We start from the raw sequence: 20,168 nt of genomic DNA, 5'->3' as shown, positions 1-20,168 counted from the left end.
CTAAGAGATCTATAAAAGTGCTCCAGGGACTGTAGGACTGCTGTTGAGTTTAGCCAAGTAAGAGAGAACTGTTCTCCGTTGTGGACGGGACACTTGTTTACAAACAAAATGACAAAATCTGTGTGCCGTGTCCAAGGTAGAGCCATGTGTCCATGAAGAGAGACATCTATGTCCCCTATAGAGAACAAACAGGCGCTTTAAAAATCAGTGTAAACCTTAAGACAGAATTTGGTATTACATTACAACAGCTAAATGGACCTTGCATGAAAATGCAAGGTCAACTTATTCCCTACCCCCGCCCCCCCATTATTAGGAGCAATAATAACCAAGTACTTACCTTGCACCCCATCTTCCAGAACGATGAAAGGGAATTGGGACGTCATAAAGCTTGCAAAATGACACTTCAGAACTGTGCAGTTCTCATTTTCTTTATTTTATTCAGAGCGTGGAGAGGCAGGCAATAAATGAGCTGTACATTTTTCACTTTAATTCAGACATAAATAGGAATTTCATCCTCTACTATTAATAAAATACTGACTGTATAGCACTTTTACTAGGAAGTGATTGCCTTGAACAGGTACATTCCAATCAAACTGTTGCATTTAAAAACACTCAAGGAACGTGGCTGACCCACTAAATGGATCTCATTTGTTCCTGATGTATGTCTTCACAGCTAGGCTAAACCCTGCTGGTATCTTTGCTTCCTGAATGGCACTGAATCTAACCCAATGAAAATTCCCAGTGCAAGAGAATATTTTAAATTTACCCAAAGTTCAGCTTTAAAGTTGAACTGTGATCAATCTACAATTTATTTTTCAACAAGTGGCAAGTAATCTTTAAAACAAGCCCTCACCGACCTCTGTAGTTACAGCCACTGAGGAGCAATTCAGCCTCAAATGCCCAAGAGGCAGCGAAGATGTTGAAGTCAGGTCTCGGCACTCATTTCTCTTCATGAGCACCTGCTCTTTGTGTATATTATCTCTAATTAGAAGGTTGGCAGCCTGCCGACTCATTGCTGGGAAGGGAAGATTCTGCTGCAAACTTTGACAAAGAATCGCTTCACAGTGTCTGCAGCTACTGAGGTTGGTGAGGGCTTGCTTTTAAGCTTATTTACAACTCAAAAATTGTGAATATTTAAATGTCCTTGGTTGGCTTTAGTTCTATTTGAAAGAAAATCTGCATGAGAAATATGAGGGCAGCCATTGCTATTGTTCGTCTGAAAATTCTAGCTCCCTCGCAGTCGAGTTGGTCGTCTAGCTTCCAATACTTCTGGAGTCACTGACCTTGCCCCAATGTATTGAAGCCATTAGGTCAGTATTAGCTAAAGAAGTAGCATTGCCAAGAGAAGTTGGCAACAGCCTCCGCAGTTCCATCAGCCCAGGTTTACGTTAATGTCTGGAGGTCTTTTTAATATGTAAAGACCCTTTTTATATTTACATTTAACACATTTCTAAATGCAAATCTACTGCCAAGGTTCAATGTATTCACACACACACACACTTTGTTCTCCTGAGGACAGGGAATCTGATTCGCTGCATGATACGAAAAGTAGCAGGTTTTGCTTTTGAATAAAAAAAAAAAAAAAAAAAGAAGGAGCTCCATAAGGAAGAACCAGCATGGGATATAGGGAAAACAGGGGTTTATTTAACAAGGGACATTCATCACACATTACCAAGTTAAAAGGCTTGCCAGATCCTGGAACAGTGAAGTCATTTTCAGCCATCTGTGCTTACCTTGTCACCATTTCTATGCTCATTGTAAGTGACATGGAACAGCAAATAGAACAGTGTGTGCAATACTCAGCGCTGGGAAAGGGCAGACGTCCGCCCACAGCTCCAGCAGAACTACAAACCCCTAAAATGTTCAGAAACATCACAATCATGTGTTCATTGCTACCCAACCTGTGTCTGAATGAGAAAAGAAAAAAAAAAAAAAAAAAAGGGTCTGCAAAAGGGGCAAAAGTAACTTCACTGCTCACTGCCCTAACACCCCTATTCTCCCTCCCCACACCAAACTTTATAGAAATATAAAAGCACATATCTTCTAAGTTCAAGGTGTCCCAGACTGTCACCTGACAAGAGCAGTTCATTGTCTATCAAGGGTGCTCACCCTGTGCCGTATGAACGCCATTTTATCCAGTATCACACTGTGAGCCCAGGTTGCATGATGACACTAGATCAGGTGGTGCGTCTTTGACAGCCTGGTTTTACGGTAGGAGTTTAAATTGCAAAGAGAAGCCTTACCGGGTGAGCTCGTCAGTCTCCCATTGCTCTTGTACTGTCCCGTGGAGAGCGAAAACCACAAGGTTCCTAAATGAAAGTGGTGCCATCAACCTAGCTGTGCTGCTACGTAAATCTCAAGACTGGATGGACGGTAGAAAAAAACCTGTGGCAGGTAAAATAGCTCCCCTAGATGTACTTTATCTGTATATTTAGCAGCTTGCCTGGAGTTCAGCTTTAAAGTGACACTAAGCTCAGGAGTTAAATCTTAAAAATGCATTCAAGTACCTTAACTATTAACAAATATGTATCTCATTTTTGTATCACTCGGCTGTAGATCCTCAAATCATCTCTGAATTGGTGCTGACACTGTCCTTCCCCATGGTCTCTGTATGTGTTGTAAAGTAGCCAACGCTCCAAGCTCGCTCCTGTGATGACTACAATCTCAATACAAATTAGTAAACTAAACATGAGATTGTAGTCCATCATGTGAGCGAGCTTGGAGTGGTGGTTACTTTACAACACACACAGGGACCGTGGGGAACAAAAGTAGCCCCCCTCCAGAAGGAAGGACAGTGTCAGCACCAATTCAGAGATGATTTGAGGATCTACAGCCGAGTGATACACAAATAAGATACATTTTTGTTAATAGTTAAAAAGTATTTGAATGCATTTTTACGATTTGTTTTCTGGGTTTAGTGTCCCTTTAAAAGGGCTGAGTGTTCTATAGGCAGTGATATTTTTAAAATTCACAGTACATTACAATAAGGGTTCTTGCGGCATCCATGGACTCTCTTATCATAGTGGGCTCATCTAAATATCCCTGCATCCATTGAAGATGGAAGACAAACCAGTCATACCCAGTAAGCATCCATATTCACAAACCATTATAAATACAACAGTGGGTTAAAAGAACTCACAGTTTACTCTCCCAACCTATTCATGGAGAAACTTACATAGCCTTCATTCAGCCTCCAGCAATCCGATAAAATCAGAGGCCAGAAGTAACAGAACCATTTAAACAGCAGAAAACGATTATGATAACATTCTGGAGGAAAGAAAAAAAAAAAAAAAAACAGCAAGTGCAAATCTTGGCAAAAGGACAATTTGCTAAAGAGTTGAGACAGAGCTGGAAATACTGGCAGCTGGAGAAAGCAGAAACACATGGCTTACAGACCATAACTAACGCAAATAAATTCAGACATATCTTGTGTTCTTATGTACACACAAAATCGCTTGTAATTTGACAGATAAGATGCATTGGGCTGGAATTGTGCATGGGATGCAGTTTACTCTGAGACTTGTCAAAAGGAGAAAAATGGGACTGTCTGTTCAAGCGGTGCAGCCATGGCAGAGGAGAACCTTCAACACTGCAATGCTCCTTACAATCTTCGGTGCACATACAATCCCCTAAACTCTCCCTGACAGCCAAGTTGCCGGGTGGCGGTCTGGTTTGGCCACACACGTAGGCGGCCAGAGATTAGGTCATTAAAAATCTGGGTCTGCCGCAACTTGCAACTTCCCGGAGAACCACTTTAATGTGGTCAATAGAGTAAACTAAAGACACCAAACCAACAAGAGTTGTTTCATGGTGGTAGTAGACGATATCACTGGTGCAGCTGAGCAACTCATTTAGAGTTAAATTACATTTGTTAGACAAAATGCAAATTTGGTTATCTTAAAAGAGAAAACTACTGAAACCTTTTTTGGCCATAGTTCTCTTTAGAGTCCTCCATTGACCCAAAACTTAGCCTGTAGCTGGCTATTGCCCTCTATATGCCGATAGCGCAGAGCAGTGCCGCAGCCAGCCCCCCCACTACCTGACTACCTCTAGAGCCAGAGCCAGCTCGACACGTTCCCTCCCCTATCTGTTCCTCCAATGAGCAATTGGGAAACGGAGAGGGGAGGGGGGAATCCCTGCATTGTGAACTGAGCGATCAGCGGTTTGTGATCACTCAGTTTAGATCTGACAACTGCAGTGTCAACGTCAGATCTAAACTATGGGGAAGAGTGCAATCCTATCGCCTCATAGTTCTCCTTTCATGCAAGAGGTTAAAAAGGTAAAGTCTACTTTTTTTGTAGAGAAAAGAATAAATGCACATTTCTTCATAAAAGAAAAACAAATCTGCAGTTATTTTTTTTTTTAGTATTGGATCCAGTAAAGCACTGCAACCGTGATCAGTAGATTGTGGGTCCATTGCTCTGGATCCTGCAGACTCCCCCCCATCCATCCATGCCCATACCTTGGCAGAGACATTCAGTAACATGGATGGCAGGGAGAATGAATGAGCTACACTTGCATTCCAATGAAAACTACAAACCCCTCTGCAGTTGTGGCTGATGGGACTTGCAGCTTCTCCATTCACAGATGCTATCAAAGGATCTGTGAATGGATGACGCTGCTGTGCGGGAAAATCCATGCACAGCGGCGTCAAATTCAAATTACAGCAGCAGCCCGAGGGGGAGAAGAAACCCGGGGGAGGGGGTTGTGCCAATGTTTCAGGTTACACCCTGATAATGGGCGTTACATCTAGCTTGGTCCAAAAGGAGAATTTGGCCTTTAATTGTGTTACTATCAAAAAAAACAATAGTTTTACTGTATGAATTGCAAATACATATGTTAAAGGTGGGAAATTATATTTATCTATTGCATATATCAGTTCTGCTTGTTGGACAGGCAATATAGTTGCTTACAGTGACCAGGGACTGTGCTTCACAGCTCTTCTCTCTCAGGTCACATCTTGGGTCAGGTGTAGCTGTATTAAAACCCAAATTGTACCTTAGACCTTGGCCTTGTTATCAATGGGAGAAGGAACACTAACAGGCAAGTGTGCCACAATGTGCCAGTGAAACTTGCAGACTTTGGTTCTGCTTTAAGCAAGCACGGGGATGGACTAGCCCATTACTGCAATGGAAAACACAGGGTACGCAGACGGTGCTCTCGCTGTGTAGTCCAAGGCTTTATTTTCAACGCCGACTGCAATGCAACTTATAATTATCAAGAGGATCAACAAGGGATTCTTTAAATCTGTAGATTTAGACAGCTTCTTTAAGTCGATGGAATAACCAAGATGATGTCAACTCTTGCAAAAATGTCCAGGTGTTCAGTCTGTTGGTGTGTAATTAGAAAAGGGGAAAAACAAACTCAAAATAAATATGCAAGTAAAATGATTGCCATAATTTAATTAATGATGACTTTCCTCCGTCAGACAGGCTACTAAGATGTCTATATAGTAATAAAGCAAAAGGAAAACAAAAGAAGGCCTGTTGGACCTTCTGAACCGTGTCCAGTTTCTATATTATATGATGCATTTGGTAATAGTAATTGAATAAGCCATGCCAGCACTGTGTTTGTGCAGCATGGCAGAGCTGGTTTTGGCTCCTGACAGACTCCAGGGTAAGAGAGCTCGGCAGCTTTGCCTGCTCAGATCAAGCCTCTGACAGACTAAATGACTTGTATCGGCAGTCAGGCTTGACTGCTCCTTCCCGGTTCTTATTCCCGTGTTTTCATTGGACATTGTGGAACTTTTACAGATCATTTTGCCGTTTTCAGAGTTCAGGAAATCTAACAACGCTTACCCGGTGTATATAAAAGGATGTATAACCCAGAGACTAATGTAAAAAACCTACCGTACTTACATATTCTCAATCATAAGGAAAAGTTTTAAAACAAGCCCACACTCACTAACTGCTTATACTGTGAATGTATTCATTTTCAAAAACCCTCAAAGATCCCAACAAATACCCTAAATTCAGTTCTTAGTTTCTAACAGGTTGGGGACATCTGCTGTTGGTTTATATTAGAGGGCTGACAGGCTGCTAAGATCTCAGAGAAAAGAGGTTGTAAACTTTATAACTAATTTCTCCACAATGCCCATAACTACAGTGAGGTGAAACATGGTTAGTTGTAAAGTGCTTTTAGTGTATAGGTTCAGGGTTCTATGGCTCTATCTGACCTTAAAGTGCATTAATCCTAGCAATTATTTACCTCTTTGCTCCCTTTAGGCATCTTAAATATACCATTTAAAAAGTGTTTTGCACTGTTTGAGAAGTACAAAATATACCTGTTGATTTTGACAGAAATTCAGATTTATCCGATGTAGGGCTGCAACTAACAAATCGATTAATGAGAATAATTGTCAACTATGCTCATTATCGATTAGTTGGTTGGATCCCCTAGCTCTCTCCTCCATGCTGGGAGGAGGGCAAAGAAAGCAGTGGGCGGCTACAATAGCCAGCCTGCTATTGGCTATTGTAAATTGAAATGCCCATTAGCAGGCTGGCTATTGCTCCAGCTCACTACCTGCTATATTTACATTCAGCCGCCGTCTGCGGAATCTTGCCACTGGCAGCCGCCATTCCCGGGCTGAAGTTATTCAAGCGCCATGTGCTTACAATACAATTATAAAAAAAAGAAAAAAGAAAAAAAAAAGTGTAAAATAAGTAATTTTCGATTTCAGTCTGACAAATTCTGCTCTGGGAGGTGCGTTGCAGTGCCATTAATTTCAATAGCACCCCAAACGCGTCTCCCACCCACAGTGTGATTGCCCGCACTGGAACGCACGGTACTGCAATGCCGTGCTTCCAGTGCAGTGCAATTGCAAAAAAATTGTGCATGCAGTTTTATTCCGAAGTAAACTTTGTGGTTTTTATTTTAAATTAAGAAATGGTATTTTATTTTTTTTATCCGATTAATTGAAAAAATAAAATCACACAAGTAATGGATTATGAAAATAATCATTAATTGCAGTCCTGTGCACACTTCATGGGTTAGTTCAGTTCCTATCTTGGCCTATACAATGATTAGTTACAATATTGTGGATATTATGCCAGTGGGAGGAATTCAATAGTTTAGCAAAAGAACAAACTGGGAAGGGCTGGCAGTTTTTTTTTTTTTTATTACTGTACTTGAAGGGTCTTTTAAAAAGGGATAAAAAACATGGAAAAATGTAAATGCAATGCAGAGATGTGCTGCATATTTTTGTTTACTTTTATTTTGCCTTGAAATAAACTCTCAATGACAATTTTGGATTTCAGGAAAGTCATACTTGTTCCAATTCAGTGACATTACTGAAGTCAATCGATCAGCATGAAATTCAGACATCCAATATTTGAGGACAGAATTGGCAGCCTCCATGTTTCAATTAAAAGTCCCACAAGCACAATATATGAAAAGCAGGCAATGCCCTGGAAGTCCTGAAACCCAGGGTGCTCTTTAATGCAAATCTAAATACCTCCTGTGTACAAGATCCTGGCCCTGTTCTGACATCGTAGAACGGTCTACCAAAACCACCTACTATGCATGGGCTAATAATGAGGCATAGAAGACACTAAAGCGGCCCATACACTTGAGCTGAAAAAATACGCTCAGGTGTGAACCCAGCCTGTTTGTTTCGCGGTTTTTAGCACGTTTTTCCGTTCAGCAAAACGCGCGTTTCACTGTTTTTTCCTTATTTTTTTCAAATTTTTTTTTTTTTAATTCACTTTTAAGCTTCCTGCCGGCTCCGCCCCCGGAAGGGCTTGAACCCGGAAGTCGGCAGCCACCGTAGGACACAGCGGGGATCGCGGACAAGGTATGACCTGTACGCTGTATTCCCGAGTGTGGCTCGGGGTTACCGCTTTGTTAACCCCCGATCCACACTCAGGAATACCAATGTAAACGCGCGGAAAAACGCCCCAAAGAAGCTCCTGTACTTCTTTGGGCGTAGGGCGTTTTTCAGGGCGTTCCTACGCACTGAAATACGCCCAGGTAGGAACCATGCCCATAGGAAAGTATGGGATTTCACTTGCTGGGCGTTTTACAGCACGTCGATCAGCGCTGTAAAACGCCCAGGTGTGAACCAGGCCTAAGATTTTCTTTGTTTAACCGATAGGCTGAACAAAGAAAATATGACAGATTCCTCCATCAACGCTTACAAGTGTTGATCAAGGAAACTCCCACTGTCTCATTGTATTCTGAAGGCGGCCACTGTCAGGGCTTGTTAAAGGAGAACTATGAGGCGAGTGATAGTCACTCAACCTCATAGTTCGAGCCGACGTGTGACAATGAAACTGTCACACGCTGGCTCAATAGATCGGGAAGTGAACGAACACATACCATCGCTCACTCACTTCTCGATCCTGTCCCTGCAGAGAGCCGTGACTGTCACTCATTGCTCCCCACAGGGATTGCCCCCCTCCCCGTGCCGATCCTCCATCGCTGACTGGAGGAACGAACGGGGGAGGGGGCGGGTTCAGCTGGCTCTGGCTCTAGATAGGCAGAGCCAGCAGTCAATTACGCAGCTGGGTGGATCTTGACAGTAATGTCGACATCCGTCCCGGCTGCGGCGGTCTGTTTACCGCGAGCTTTGAGTCACGGGAGAATGCTAGTATATGTCCTCCCGCGACCCTGAGGAGAACTATAAAGTTCTCCTTTAACACCAAATTCGGAGCAGATCTGATCATGAGTTTCTGCATATGCAGTGCGTTTTGCCTTGTTTGTGACGCATTCCGGTCTGTTTTTTTTGCCTAAAAAAATGGGCTTTTAGTGCGTCCCAATGCGCTTGCATGAGTTGATGCATTTTGATGCAATCCAGAGCAGAAAAAAATAGGGCATGCTGCAGGTTTTTCCCCCATGCTCTGGAACTGAACACTGTGGTGTGAACTAGAGCCCAAAATACCATTAGAATACATTGGATGCATTTTTGATGCGTTCTGTAACTGCTCTGCATCTGCTCCGCATGCACTTGGTGTGAACAAGCCCTCAGAGTACCAAAGCAGAGCCAGCAACTGATTGGCTGCCAGCTCTGTTCATTCGAAGATTTCCCAACCGACTCCTTTGAATCATAAAGAACCAGCCAAAATTTGCATTGTACAGGGCTCTCACAAATTGATTAGCCTTCTGTTGGGGAAAGCCGTTGACAATCCTTATTTGCACATGGCGGCACTTAAAAATTGTTCAACATTAACATGACAGCAAAGCAGTTGCCATTACACAGACCATAGGCTGCTAAACAGAAGTGCTGTTTTGCTAACATATTAAAAGGGAAATTGTAAGTTGCTACCGTATTATGTTTTCAAACAATAAAAGTGCTAACTACCACTTTGTAATGCATATGTTATGCAGACGTCTAAGCAAATGACTAAACCAGATTTGAAATACATTTATGTCTTACCTGCCAAAGATCTATAATCCTCTACAGACACTTTAGTAATGTGGCACCTCTGCCACAAAACACTGCCAGATCTTTCATCATGCTTTTCTCCACTGCAGTCAAAGCAAAACTGCTTGGATAGTGAAGGGGCAGCCGCATGGCACATTGTGGGAAGTTCAGATGTTAACTTGTAGTTCAGACGGCAGGCTTAGTTAGAGTGGTGACACAAGGATCACGGGGCTGAGTGAAATTGTGTCACTGCATTGAGGAAGTACATCCTATGGACATCTTCAATAAGTTTACAAACTTCTAGACTGATATGGTTATTAGGAATGGGAAAAAACTTATGGAAATTCATTATACATTAGTTATTTTTCGTTTTTGACCAGAGATACCCTTTAAAGTGGACCTTCACGCTGCAGGATGCCATTGCGGCACACAGCATGCTGGTATCTCTCTAATCATCCTACCAGCCATGCCCCTTGCCCCACCCTCCTATGTATTAACCAGGGCTCCTTGGACCTGGACACACACACACACACACACACACACACACACACACCCACCCACACAAACTTTCCTGTACCGAGTTCCTCCCCCATACCTAGGTTAAATAGCTGACTTTTTTTGGATTCACTGGGTTTTTTTTTCTGATGTGTGATGCCTGCTTTTGAAGCTTTCTGGGGCATGCATATCACATATCTCAAGAGTTTTCAGCTTCTACCTGGTTTTGGAGAAGGCAGACCTGTCACCCATCACCTGAACTGGGGGGGATGGAGGGGGGAAGAGAACAGCTGTCTCCTGAGAACATCGTAGGAAAAAATGGCAACACGGGACCCGGCGTGTGGCATCCAACTGACGGATCACAACAGAGCCACGCTGGATTCACTAAGCGGGCATGTGAATTCAGGATAAGTGGTAAGATACACAAGTTGGCCCAGGGCAGGTGAAATTCCTGTTTATTCAGCCCTTCTCTATTCAAAGATGGCCACCAGTGCTCACAAAAAAAACAAAAAAAGATTAAGATATCAAAGATTTGGATGTGATCACAATGTAACAATGTAGAAGTATAGTTGTTACACTGAGTTACAGTACACCCTTATACAGTCCTCTATGGCAGGGTTGGACAGATCCCAGGAGCAAAGTAGCCAATGCTCCCTAAAAATTACAGCCGTGCCCAACTTTGTAGTTGTCAATAAAGCTAAATAAACTCTGGTTTGGAGAGTGGCTCCTAAGTTCAATATTAATTAGTCCACCCCAGCATTATTGCCACTAAGGGGCCAAGAACTGATTAATTTAACCAACTGGGTTAGAACAGGAGTACGGACATCAAACATTTCCCAACAACACCCACCAAGATCTGCCACAACCAGTAAAAAGAATCCCCGTTTCAAAATCAGTGCTGCGACTAACAAACTAATTTTCCAGCACCATTTTTTATTTTTTTTTAAATGGCATCCGGTAGATAAGCCGTTAAGGAAAAAATAACCGGATTAAACAATGATCTCTTACATCTGCCCAGAGCTCATCTTTAAGCATCTGTGAATCTAGAATGATATACAGGTAATTTGTGCTATGCTGACCGGCTAGGAGAAGTTAATCCGTAATGGCAAGAGCAATTCAGCATTGCTTTTATCAAGTCCTACTAAAGCATACTGTAATAGCTTCCATCTGAGAACGATATACGAAGACATATTAAATATTCACAGAATGGAGTCCATTAAGTAGCTTCTAGATTTGTGCTGCATACCCCCATCTCAGCACTTACAGGTTTGCATTGAAAACAGGATGCAGGTTTTAAAACGTCAGAAAAGTGCAGACAGAAGCCATGCCGTGAAATCGATGCTCCCTGGCCTGCATATTATCAGCTCAGGGATCAGAGAGATGTTAACAAGACCACTGACAGCTTGAGCCTGTCAGGCAGCTGAGTGGAGGTGCCTCTTAGACATCCAATAATGACCAAGTCACCGACACCAAGTATCTTACTAATGTCAGTAATGGGCTTTAGCAGCTTGTTTACCACAAACCTATATACTATCTGGGTGTATATACAGCAGGGGGTGGACAAAGTCATATGAAATACAGGAGGCGATCTGTCCATTCCAGGAACCAGCAGGATTTTTTTTGTGAGCCAGCAAAACTGACAACTAGAGAGACCTCAAAAACAGGCGCTAGCTGTAAACTTGAAGCATTGGCTCCTGGAATTGTCTCCTGGAATTGATCCAGCCCTGATATACGGCTAAAACTACAGAAAATTTGGACCTTCTACTTATTGGGGGGGTTTTTTTTCTTGTTCAGCTCTTCGGGGTGAATGAAAATAAAGCACTTGATTGACCCCTCCACACCAAACAGTGTTGATGGAGGGAAACCCTCCACGGGCTATCATATTCTGACAGGGGCTAGTGTGCAGCTGTTAGAATACCAGAACAGTGACTGCGTCCGAGTTGCTGCTGTTGCCGTTTTGCAGAGAATTTTCTGATCAACTCTTTCAAAAGTTGATTCAAAAATCAGCTTTTGTTGAGCAGAGGGGTGCTAAAGGGGCCACACACTGCTTGGATTTCGAGCAGCTTTAGTTGGCCACTTTATTAGATACACTTGTTCAACTGCTCGTTACGGCAAATATCTAATGAGCCAATCACATGGCAGCAACTCAATGCATTTAGGCATGTACACATAGTCTAAACCAGTGGTTCTGAATCTGTATAACCTCAGGACCAACATTTGTCCTTTGGTCATTAAGTCGCGACCCAAGTCGCACCACACTGGAACGCACGGTATTGAAGTACCACATTGGCGGGGTGTGTTTGGGGTGCCATTCAAATGAATGGCAACGCACCTCCCACACAGAACAAACAGTAGGTGCAATTGCATGGTAGTTTGAGATGAAAACAGTGAGACACACACACACAACCACAGACACATTCTCTCACACATGCACTCCAAACAAATTTTAGGGATCCAGTGTGGGCTGCTGTGCTATGACAGGGCTCTATCCATATGTGCATTGCTTGTACAGTTCCCTTGCACTCCCTGTAGAGGTGCTGTATGTGACGTCACTCCGGTCATGCGAGGAAGCTGTAAGCAATACACGTATGGATGCAGCTCCCTCGCGGCCATTACCCCAGCCCACCCCACTTCAAAACTGACACTTTCCGCCAGGCAGCATATGGATACGAGAACTGACAGTGCTGAGCTATTGGGGAAGATGAGGAGCATCTTACCTAGTGCAGTGGAAGGCATGCAGCGACCCACTGAACATGGGGTTGCAATCCACTTTTGGGTGACTATCCACCAGTTGGGAACCATGGGTCTGGACCAGGGGTAGGCAACCTTGGCTCTCCAGCTGTGCTGAAACTACAAATCCCATCATGCTTCTGCCTCTGGGAGTCATGCCTGTGGCTTGCAAAGCCTTATGGAATTTGTAGTTTCAGCACAACTGGAGAGCCAAGGTTGCCTACCCCTGGTCTAGATGATCTGCTGAAGTTCAAAGCGAGCATCATAATGGGGAAGAAAGGCGATTTAATTGACTTTGAACATGGCACGGCTGTTGGTGCCAGACGTGTTAGTATTTCAGAAACTGCTGATCTACTGGGATGTTTACGCACAACCATCTCTAGAATTTACAAAAGAATGGTCTGAAGAAGAGAAATCATCCAGTAAACGGAAGTACTCTGGGTGAAAATGCTGCTGATATCAGAGGTCACAGAAGAATGGGCAGACTGGTTCAAGCTCATAGAACGGGAACAGTAACTCAAATAACCACTCGTTACAACCGAGGTATGCAGAATACCATCTCTGAATAGACAACATTGTCCAACCTTGAAGCAGATGGGCTACAGCAGCAGAAGACCACACTAGGTGCCACTCCTCTAAGCTAAAAAACAGGAAAGTGAGGTTACACATCGCAAGTGTTCACCACAATTGGACAATAGAACATTGGAAAAATGTTGCCTGGACTGACGAATCTCGATTTCTGCTGCAACATTCAGATGGTCAGGTCAGAATTTGACGTAAACAGCACGAAAGCATGGATCCATCCTGCCTTGTATCAACGGTTCATGCTGGTGATGGAGTAATAGTGTGGGGGATATTTTCTTGGCACACAGAGCGTTCGGCCTTGAACGCAAGCCGGCCAGCTCCCTCCATTCAGGGGCGGGAGGAGGCGTGTCGGTGCATGACACCACAGCCACGCCCACCGCAGGCACAATAGTGCTTGCGTTCTGGTCCAGTGTGATCTACAAAAATTGTTCTTGCAATATTTTTGCAGATCGCACTAATGTGCCTGTGTTCCAGGTGACGGTGATCGCACTACAGGCAGGGGGCGTGGCTGCGGTGCCATTGACTTCAATGCACCGCCACGCCCCCTCCCACCCCTGAACGCAGTGAGCCGGCTGCCTTGCGTTCCAGTGCGTTCTAGAGGCTGAACGCTTGAGAACGCAGCCTTTGTGGTGTGAACCAGCCCTTAGGATGGAGTGTTGCCCCCTCTGCGATTACAAAAGCTCCTGAATGAAAAATATATTTCTCATTTTCTTGGAGATATCCTTAAAGTGACACTAAACTCAGCAGTTAAATCTTAAAAATGCATTCATGTACCCTATTAACAAAAAAATTCTTATTTGTCTATCACTCAGTTGTAGATCCTCAATGATGATGATGATGATCCTTAATGATGGTCCCTGCGTGTGTTGTAAAGTAGCTACTGCTCCAATCTCACTCCTGTGATGGACTACAAAATCTCAATACAAATTACTAAACTAAGCATGAGATTGTAGTCCATCACGGGCGCGACCTTGGAGCGGTGACTACTTTACAACACACACAGGGACCATGGGGAACAAAAGTAGCCACCCCTCCAGAAGGACAATGTCAGCATGAAGACAAAGATGATTTGACGATCTATGGGCGAGTGATACACAAATAAGATACATTTTTGTTAATAGATAAAAAAGGTACATGAATGCATTTTTAAGATTTAACGCCTGAGGTTAGTGTCACTAAAATATACCTAACCCCAAGAACAAAAATGCAATATATATTTTATTTTTTATTTTTTTAGGGTAAGCACATTTTCTGTAAGTATGGAAATAAACCTGCTAATGTGTTATAGAGATGAGGAAAGGTGGAGGCCTTTGTAGCCCAAACCTGGAGCAGCCTAGGGTGAAAATGTTGCTCTTCCACATATACAGTATATTTAGCAGTGTAACCCTGGGGCAGGAAACATATGTTACTGGCATGATTACCAGATAAAAATAAAAGGGTAAAAAAAGCCTTAGGGCTAGTTCACACCAAAACTGTGTACGTCTGCGCAGCTGCAGTGCAATTTGAACGGGATTCATGCGCTTTTTCTTCTTTTGCTTAAAAATTGGATTTCAGGTGAGTTCCAGTGCGTTTGCATGCATTCCATTGCAGCTAAAATAGGGCAAGCAGTATTTTTTCTGACTGCATTGGAACGGACTGCACTGGTGTGAACAAAACACCAGAAATCCCATAGGAAAGCATTGTGATGCATTTCGGATGGAACTGCCGAACTGAACGGACTGCATCACAACTGCATCTGGTGTGACCTAGCACTTAAAACAGAAAACGAATGCAGACACCACATCTAAGGATCGGTAAGCTGCATCACAAATGTTTTTTCTCAGGTTTAGATACCCGTTACATGAAGTTGAAAGAATTTCAACAATACAATATATATATATATACATATACAGGATTTGTAATCACTCTGCCCGGGCTGTTACTCAAGAGTATATTGCATATTCTGCACCAGTTTTATATCACACCTGGGCTATATAATTTGGAACTGTAAGCATTTTTCCGCTGGATTAGTATCAGCAACTGTTTACTACAGCAATACATGATACGGACGTAAGCATGGAGAAAAAAAACAAAACGTAAAACCATAAATAAAAATGAGACAGAATAATCGGATCAGCAAAAGACTTAAAAAGCTATTTAAGGCTGGGTTCACACCTAGGCGTATTGAATATGCGCGTTTGTCGCGCGTTTCGCATGTTTTCGCACGTTTTTTGATCGCGGTAAAAAAGCGCGACAAACGCCCGTTTCCGAGGGCTACTTGGCTGTATCCCAATGGAAACCCGAGACCAAAACGCCCCAAAGAAGTACATGTACTTCTTTGGGCGTAGGCCGTTTTGTATCGCGTACGGAAGGCCGGAAATACGGCAAGGTGTGAACCAGACCCATTGAATACAATGGGATTCAGATGTTTGAGCGTTTTGTAGAGCGTTCGTTGAGCGTTGAACGCACTACAAAACGTTCAGGTGTGAACCAGGCCTAAAGGTTTTATTGTTTACAAGACACAACAATCAATATCTTGCAATCAGAGAAAATAGAAGCTTATGACACACATAATGGACTCGAAATTGATGATTCTGTAAGAAACAGACTGCAAGAGCAAAGTCATTACTGCCAGGACTGAAAAAGACAGAGCAACGCAAAACTGAACTCAACATGACTGCTGGGTTAGAAGAAAAAAAAATGCAACAACATTACACCTGTAAAAGAGGCTTTAGGGCTCACGTACAGGGGCACAAATACAAGGGTATAGTCATACAGCATAAAATACACATGTACTTGTGGCACCTGCTGCGTTTTCTTGTCCATAGAATATGCTGGAAGCAGATGTATGCATGTAATACTCCGATACCAGTGGTTACCGTACACATTTTCTAAAAGCAAAATTTCTGCATTTGGGAACTTCTGTCCATACAATCTTAAGGTGGCCATACACCTTACAACCTTTGTACAACTTTTTTTTTGGCCAGACATCTCACCCTCGTTCAATTAGCCCATCACGCACAGACCAATGTAGTTCGCAATTAACGTTCATCAGCACCACTAACTGGCCAATTTTCATCGATTGAAAGAACAGCTTTTCGTTTGAGCATGTGCAGTTTTCATCTGGAGATTTTTGTTGTACAGAAACCCCACTAACCTGTCAATTTTCATCCAACTAGACAAACATTTTCTAACCTGCTTGAAAGACAAAAATCTGCCAGTTGTGTAGTAATTAACGAAAACGCAATCACAGACAAAAATCTCCAGATAATTGTCAGGAGCAGGGCAGGGGTAGCCAACCTTGGCTCTCCAGCTGTGCTGAAACTACAAATCCCATCCTCCTTCTGCCTCTGGGAGTCATGCCTGTGGCTTGCAATGCCTTATGGGATTTGTAGTTTCAGCACAGCTGGAGAGCCAAGGTTGCCTACCCCTGGTGTAGGGGCTCCGCGAATACAGGCCTATTCTACGCTGTATACATCTGTATTTGCACCCGTTAGTCCGTATATTCAAGAGCTGCAGCCTGAAGAATGTTTACATCCCACACTTCCGGAGTGTCAGATGTTTACATTCTCTGTTGCACACTCAGGTTCCTTAGGCCTCATTCACACACAACGCAAGAGCAAATTTGTATATTGCGTATATACGCACGTATAATGCAGGTGCGCGTGTGCGTATATGCGTGCACTAATCCCACAATGCATAATTCGTAATAGAAATGTTAATTAACTGTACGTGCGTATGTGCGCGCAAACACGCGTATATGCGTGTAAATACGCAGAAATACGCTGCCCGCATGCATCTCTGTTCCATTCTGTTTTTGCGCATTTTTACGCTACGCAAATATACGGCTCCAATACGCAGCTATGTGTATGGAGCCATTTATTTGCATATGGTACTATGCGCGCGTATATGTGCGGCAGTGTGAATGAGGCCTAAAAGTGACACTAAACTCAGGAATTTAATCTTAAAAAACACATTCAAATACCTTAACCATTATCAAAAATGTATCTTATTTGTGTATCAATCGGCTGTTGATCCTCAAATCATCTCTGAATTGGTCCTTCCTTCTGGAGTGTGGCTACTTTTGTTCCCCATGGTTCCTGTGTGTGTTGTAAAGTAGTCACTGCTCTAAACTCCCTCTCATGATAGACTACAATCTCATGTGTAGTTTACTAATTCGTACGGAGATTGTAGTCCATCACGGGAGGGAGCTTGGAGCGGTGTCCATTCATTCTTGCTCCCATCCATGTTTCTAATTGTCTCCACCGAGGTACAGGCATGGACAGGAAGAAGAGTCCGCAGGAGAAGGAGCATTGTACCCATAATCCACTCATCGCAGTTTCAATGCTTCACTGGCTCCAATGTAAAAAAAAAAAAAATATACAAGAAACACATTTTTTAACCTGTGAGCCTGTGTTATGTTTATGTCAGTTGTAAGCAGACAGTAGATTGCTCCTGCACATGTAAATGTCTGCTTAATGGTGTGTGCTTATAACTTCCTGTTCTGGTGAAGCATTAATGTCGCTGAACTGCAACACAGATTCTAACAGCATTGTGCAACATGTGCTCCATTCATCATAAACAATCATTACTTAAAGCAATTTATAGTGTAACAGACTGTTATTGTAAAGTCTTTCCAAATATCCAAGCAGAAGAAAAGTATTTACAATGAACAGGAGAGACGATAAACATTCTGTCTGACACACAGCTGGGAACCTTTACCCATATCTAAGACATCACACAGGATAAAATGATGGTGACTATAGTCTGAGAGGTACACGGGGCATCAGAGGATCGATGCAAAAAACACCAAAAGCTCCGAAGCTCAGAGAATAGAACTCCGTGTAATGCAACAAGGCAAAAATCACAACCATAGGAAAAGCCATAAGATTGCACAGCGCGATTCAAAAACACCGGCCTATGTGCCCTCCGCAGCAGAAATGAAAAATTATTATTATTATTATTATTATTATTATTATTATTATTATAATACAGGATTTATATAGCGCTAACAGTTTGTGCAGCGCTTTACAATATAAGGAAGACATTACAGTTACATGCCTAAATCCAGCCATTATCAGGTCCCATAAGAAGCAACCAATTCAAGAATTGCCTGCAGCATCTGCCCCGTGTAAAAGGTGCTGCAACAAGACATTCCGATTACTGGAAGCCATTGACACCACACAACAAGCTACAACCAGCCCCCAGTCATGCTTCAGTGCTTGCAGGCAATTTTGAAGCACTTTTAAAGGTTGGAGGTTTATAAAGAGAGATCCATGATAGATCTAGATATAGGCAGCTTTTCTTTTTTATCAGGTAGATAAAATATATGGCAATGCAAAGAAAGATCAAGAATACACACACACACACACACATAGAATGTGCACACACACCATTTGCACTGCATATAATGTATGCTATCATTTATACATTAGTAAGCATCATCCAAGCTGGTAGGTAGGTGACACGCAGGCCCGCACACTGACTGGATGGAATCCCTCACAATACAGAAATGAAAATCCCCACTATAGATTTGCATGAGGTGGTAGCACCTACATGGCAATTACACAGTATAGCCGATAGCAGACATAATGGCAAGCAATGGCAGCAGAGCTCATCTCTCTAAGTCTAACCATTCACAGGAGGGCAGAAGGCGCAATGGCAGCTGTAACCCTCGCGACCTGGAGATACAACAGCAGTGGGATGTGGGGTATCAGCACATGCAGAATGCCCCCCAAACAGTATGTGGGGAGTCAAATCAGGCAGTCAGTCCTCAGAGCAGTATGATGGGTGTCAGCATACTCAGTCAGCCCCCCCAACCTCTGAGCATGAAGGATATAAAGCAGGCAGTCTGTCCCATCATTAGTATACAGGCTGTTAGTGCAAAGGGTGTACAGACAGGGCATCATCCCAATTCAAGGTGACACAGCAAGGTAGTCAGTCCCTGTCATTAGTATACAGAGTGTCAGGTTAAGCAGTCACCCTCAGTAGAGGCATGCGGGGCGTACGGACAGGCGGTCACCCTCAGTAGAGGCATGCGGGGCGTACGGACAGGCGGTCACCCTCAGTAGAGGCATGCGGGGCGTACGGACAGGCGGTCAACCTCAGAGGTATGCGGGGTGTACGGACAGGCGGTCACCCTCAGCAGAGGTATGCAGGGTGTACGGACAGGCGGTCACCCTCAGCAGAGGTATGCGGGGTGTATGGACAGACGGTCACCCTCAGTAGAGGTATGCGGGGTGTATGGACAGACGGTCACCCTCAGTAGAGGTATGCGGGGTGTATGGACAGGCATTCAGCCCCCAGCACGGTGCCCCAGGTGTCTCCCCTTACCCCGCACTCACCCAGGCTGCCGGCGAATCCGTCCATGGCGCTGTGTGCAAGCTGGCGGGTTCCCTCCTGGATGGGGCTTAGGTTGGCAGTCTCTCTCATTCAGTCAAGCTGACCCGGAGTGAGGTGTATGTGGCCGCTCCGCTCCCGCCTCTATCTGCAGTCACGGCTGCCGGCCTCACCGCCTCCCCGGATTTTTTTTTCTGGAATAACTTTATTGCGAGCGCAGCCTGACAACCACTGCCTGGAAGGAGGAAGTGCAGAGCTAGGCTGGCTGTAGGAGCAGACAGAGCAGCTCACTTTATGGGGAGAGGGAGGAATGATCACAGATACCAGCCGCCGCCGCTCTTTAGCCTCACATGCCCCATTCATCCCGCTTCATCACATCTGTTTGCACTCCCCATGGTTCCCCAGATCCCTCTGCACCCCCTATTGTGCCCCAGATCTCTCTGCCCCTTGTGGTTCCCAGATCTTTCTGCCCCTTGTGTTTCCCCAGATCTCTCTGCCCCTTGTGTTTCCCCAGATCTCTCTGCCCCTTGTGGTTCCCCAGATCCCTTTGTCTATCCTAGTTGCCCTCTGTTCTCTTTCATATGCTTCTGCTCTTTTTAGTTATTCAGATCCCTTAACTTCTGGTGGCCTAGATCACTTTACCCATCTCTGTGGCTCAGATCTCTCTGCCCCGTTTTCC

The 20,168-nt window shown here is 43.8% G+C and overlaps 1 protein-coding gene across 1 annotated transcript in view; it reads right to left on the bottom strand.

Annotated features, from left to right (window-relative positions):
* EML4 (echinoderm microtubule associated protein like 4) overlaps positions 1 to 19,664 on the bottom strand; it is a 168,066-nt gene extending 148,402 nt beyond the window's left edge. Inside the window, exon 1 of the mRNA XM_018555376.1 lies at positions 19,495 to 19,664. Coding sequence (XP_018410878.1) covers positions 19,495 to 19,582 — 88 coding nt within the window. The 5' untranslated portion in view covers positions 19,583 to 19,664. The remainder of the gene's footprint in view (positions 1 to 19,494) is intronic.
* Between the last annotated feature and the right edge of the window lie 504 nt (positions 19,665 to 20,168).

Source organism: Nanorana parkeri, unplaced genomic scaffold (assembly GCF_000935625.1).
Source record: "Nanorana parkeri isolate BGI_ZX_2015 unplaced genomic scaffold, ASM93562v1 scaffold1, whole genome shotgun sequence".
Taxonomy (NCBI): Eukaryota; Metazoa; Chordata; class Amphibia; order Anura; family Dicroglossidae; genus Nanorana; species Nanorana parkeri.
The sequence above is the reverse complement of the archived record's forward strand: the minus strand, read 5'-3'. Positions and strand labels throughout refer to the sequence as shown.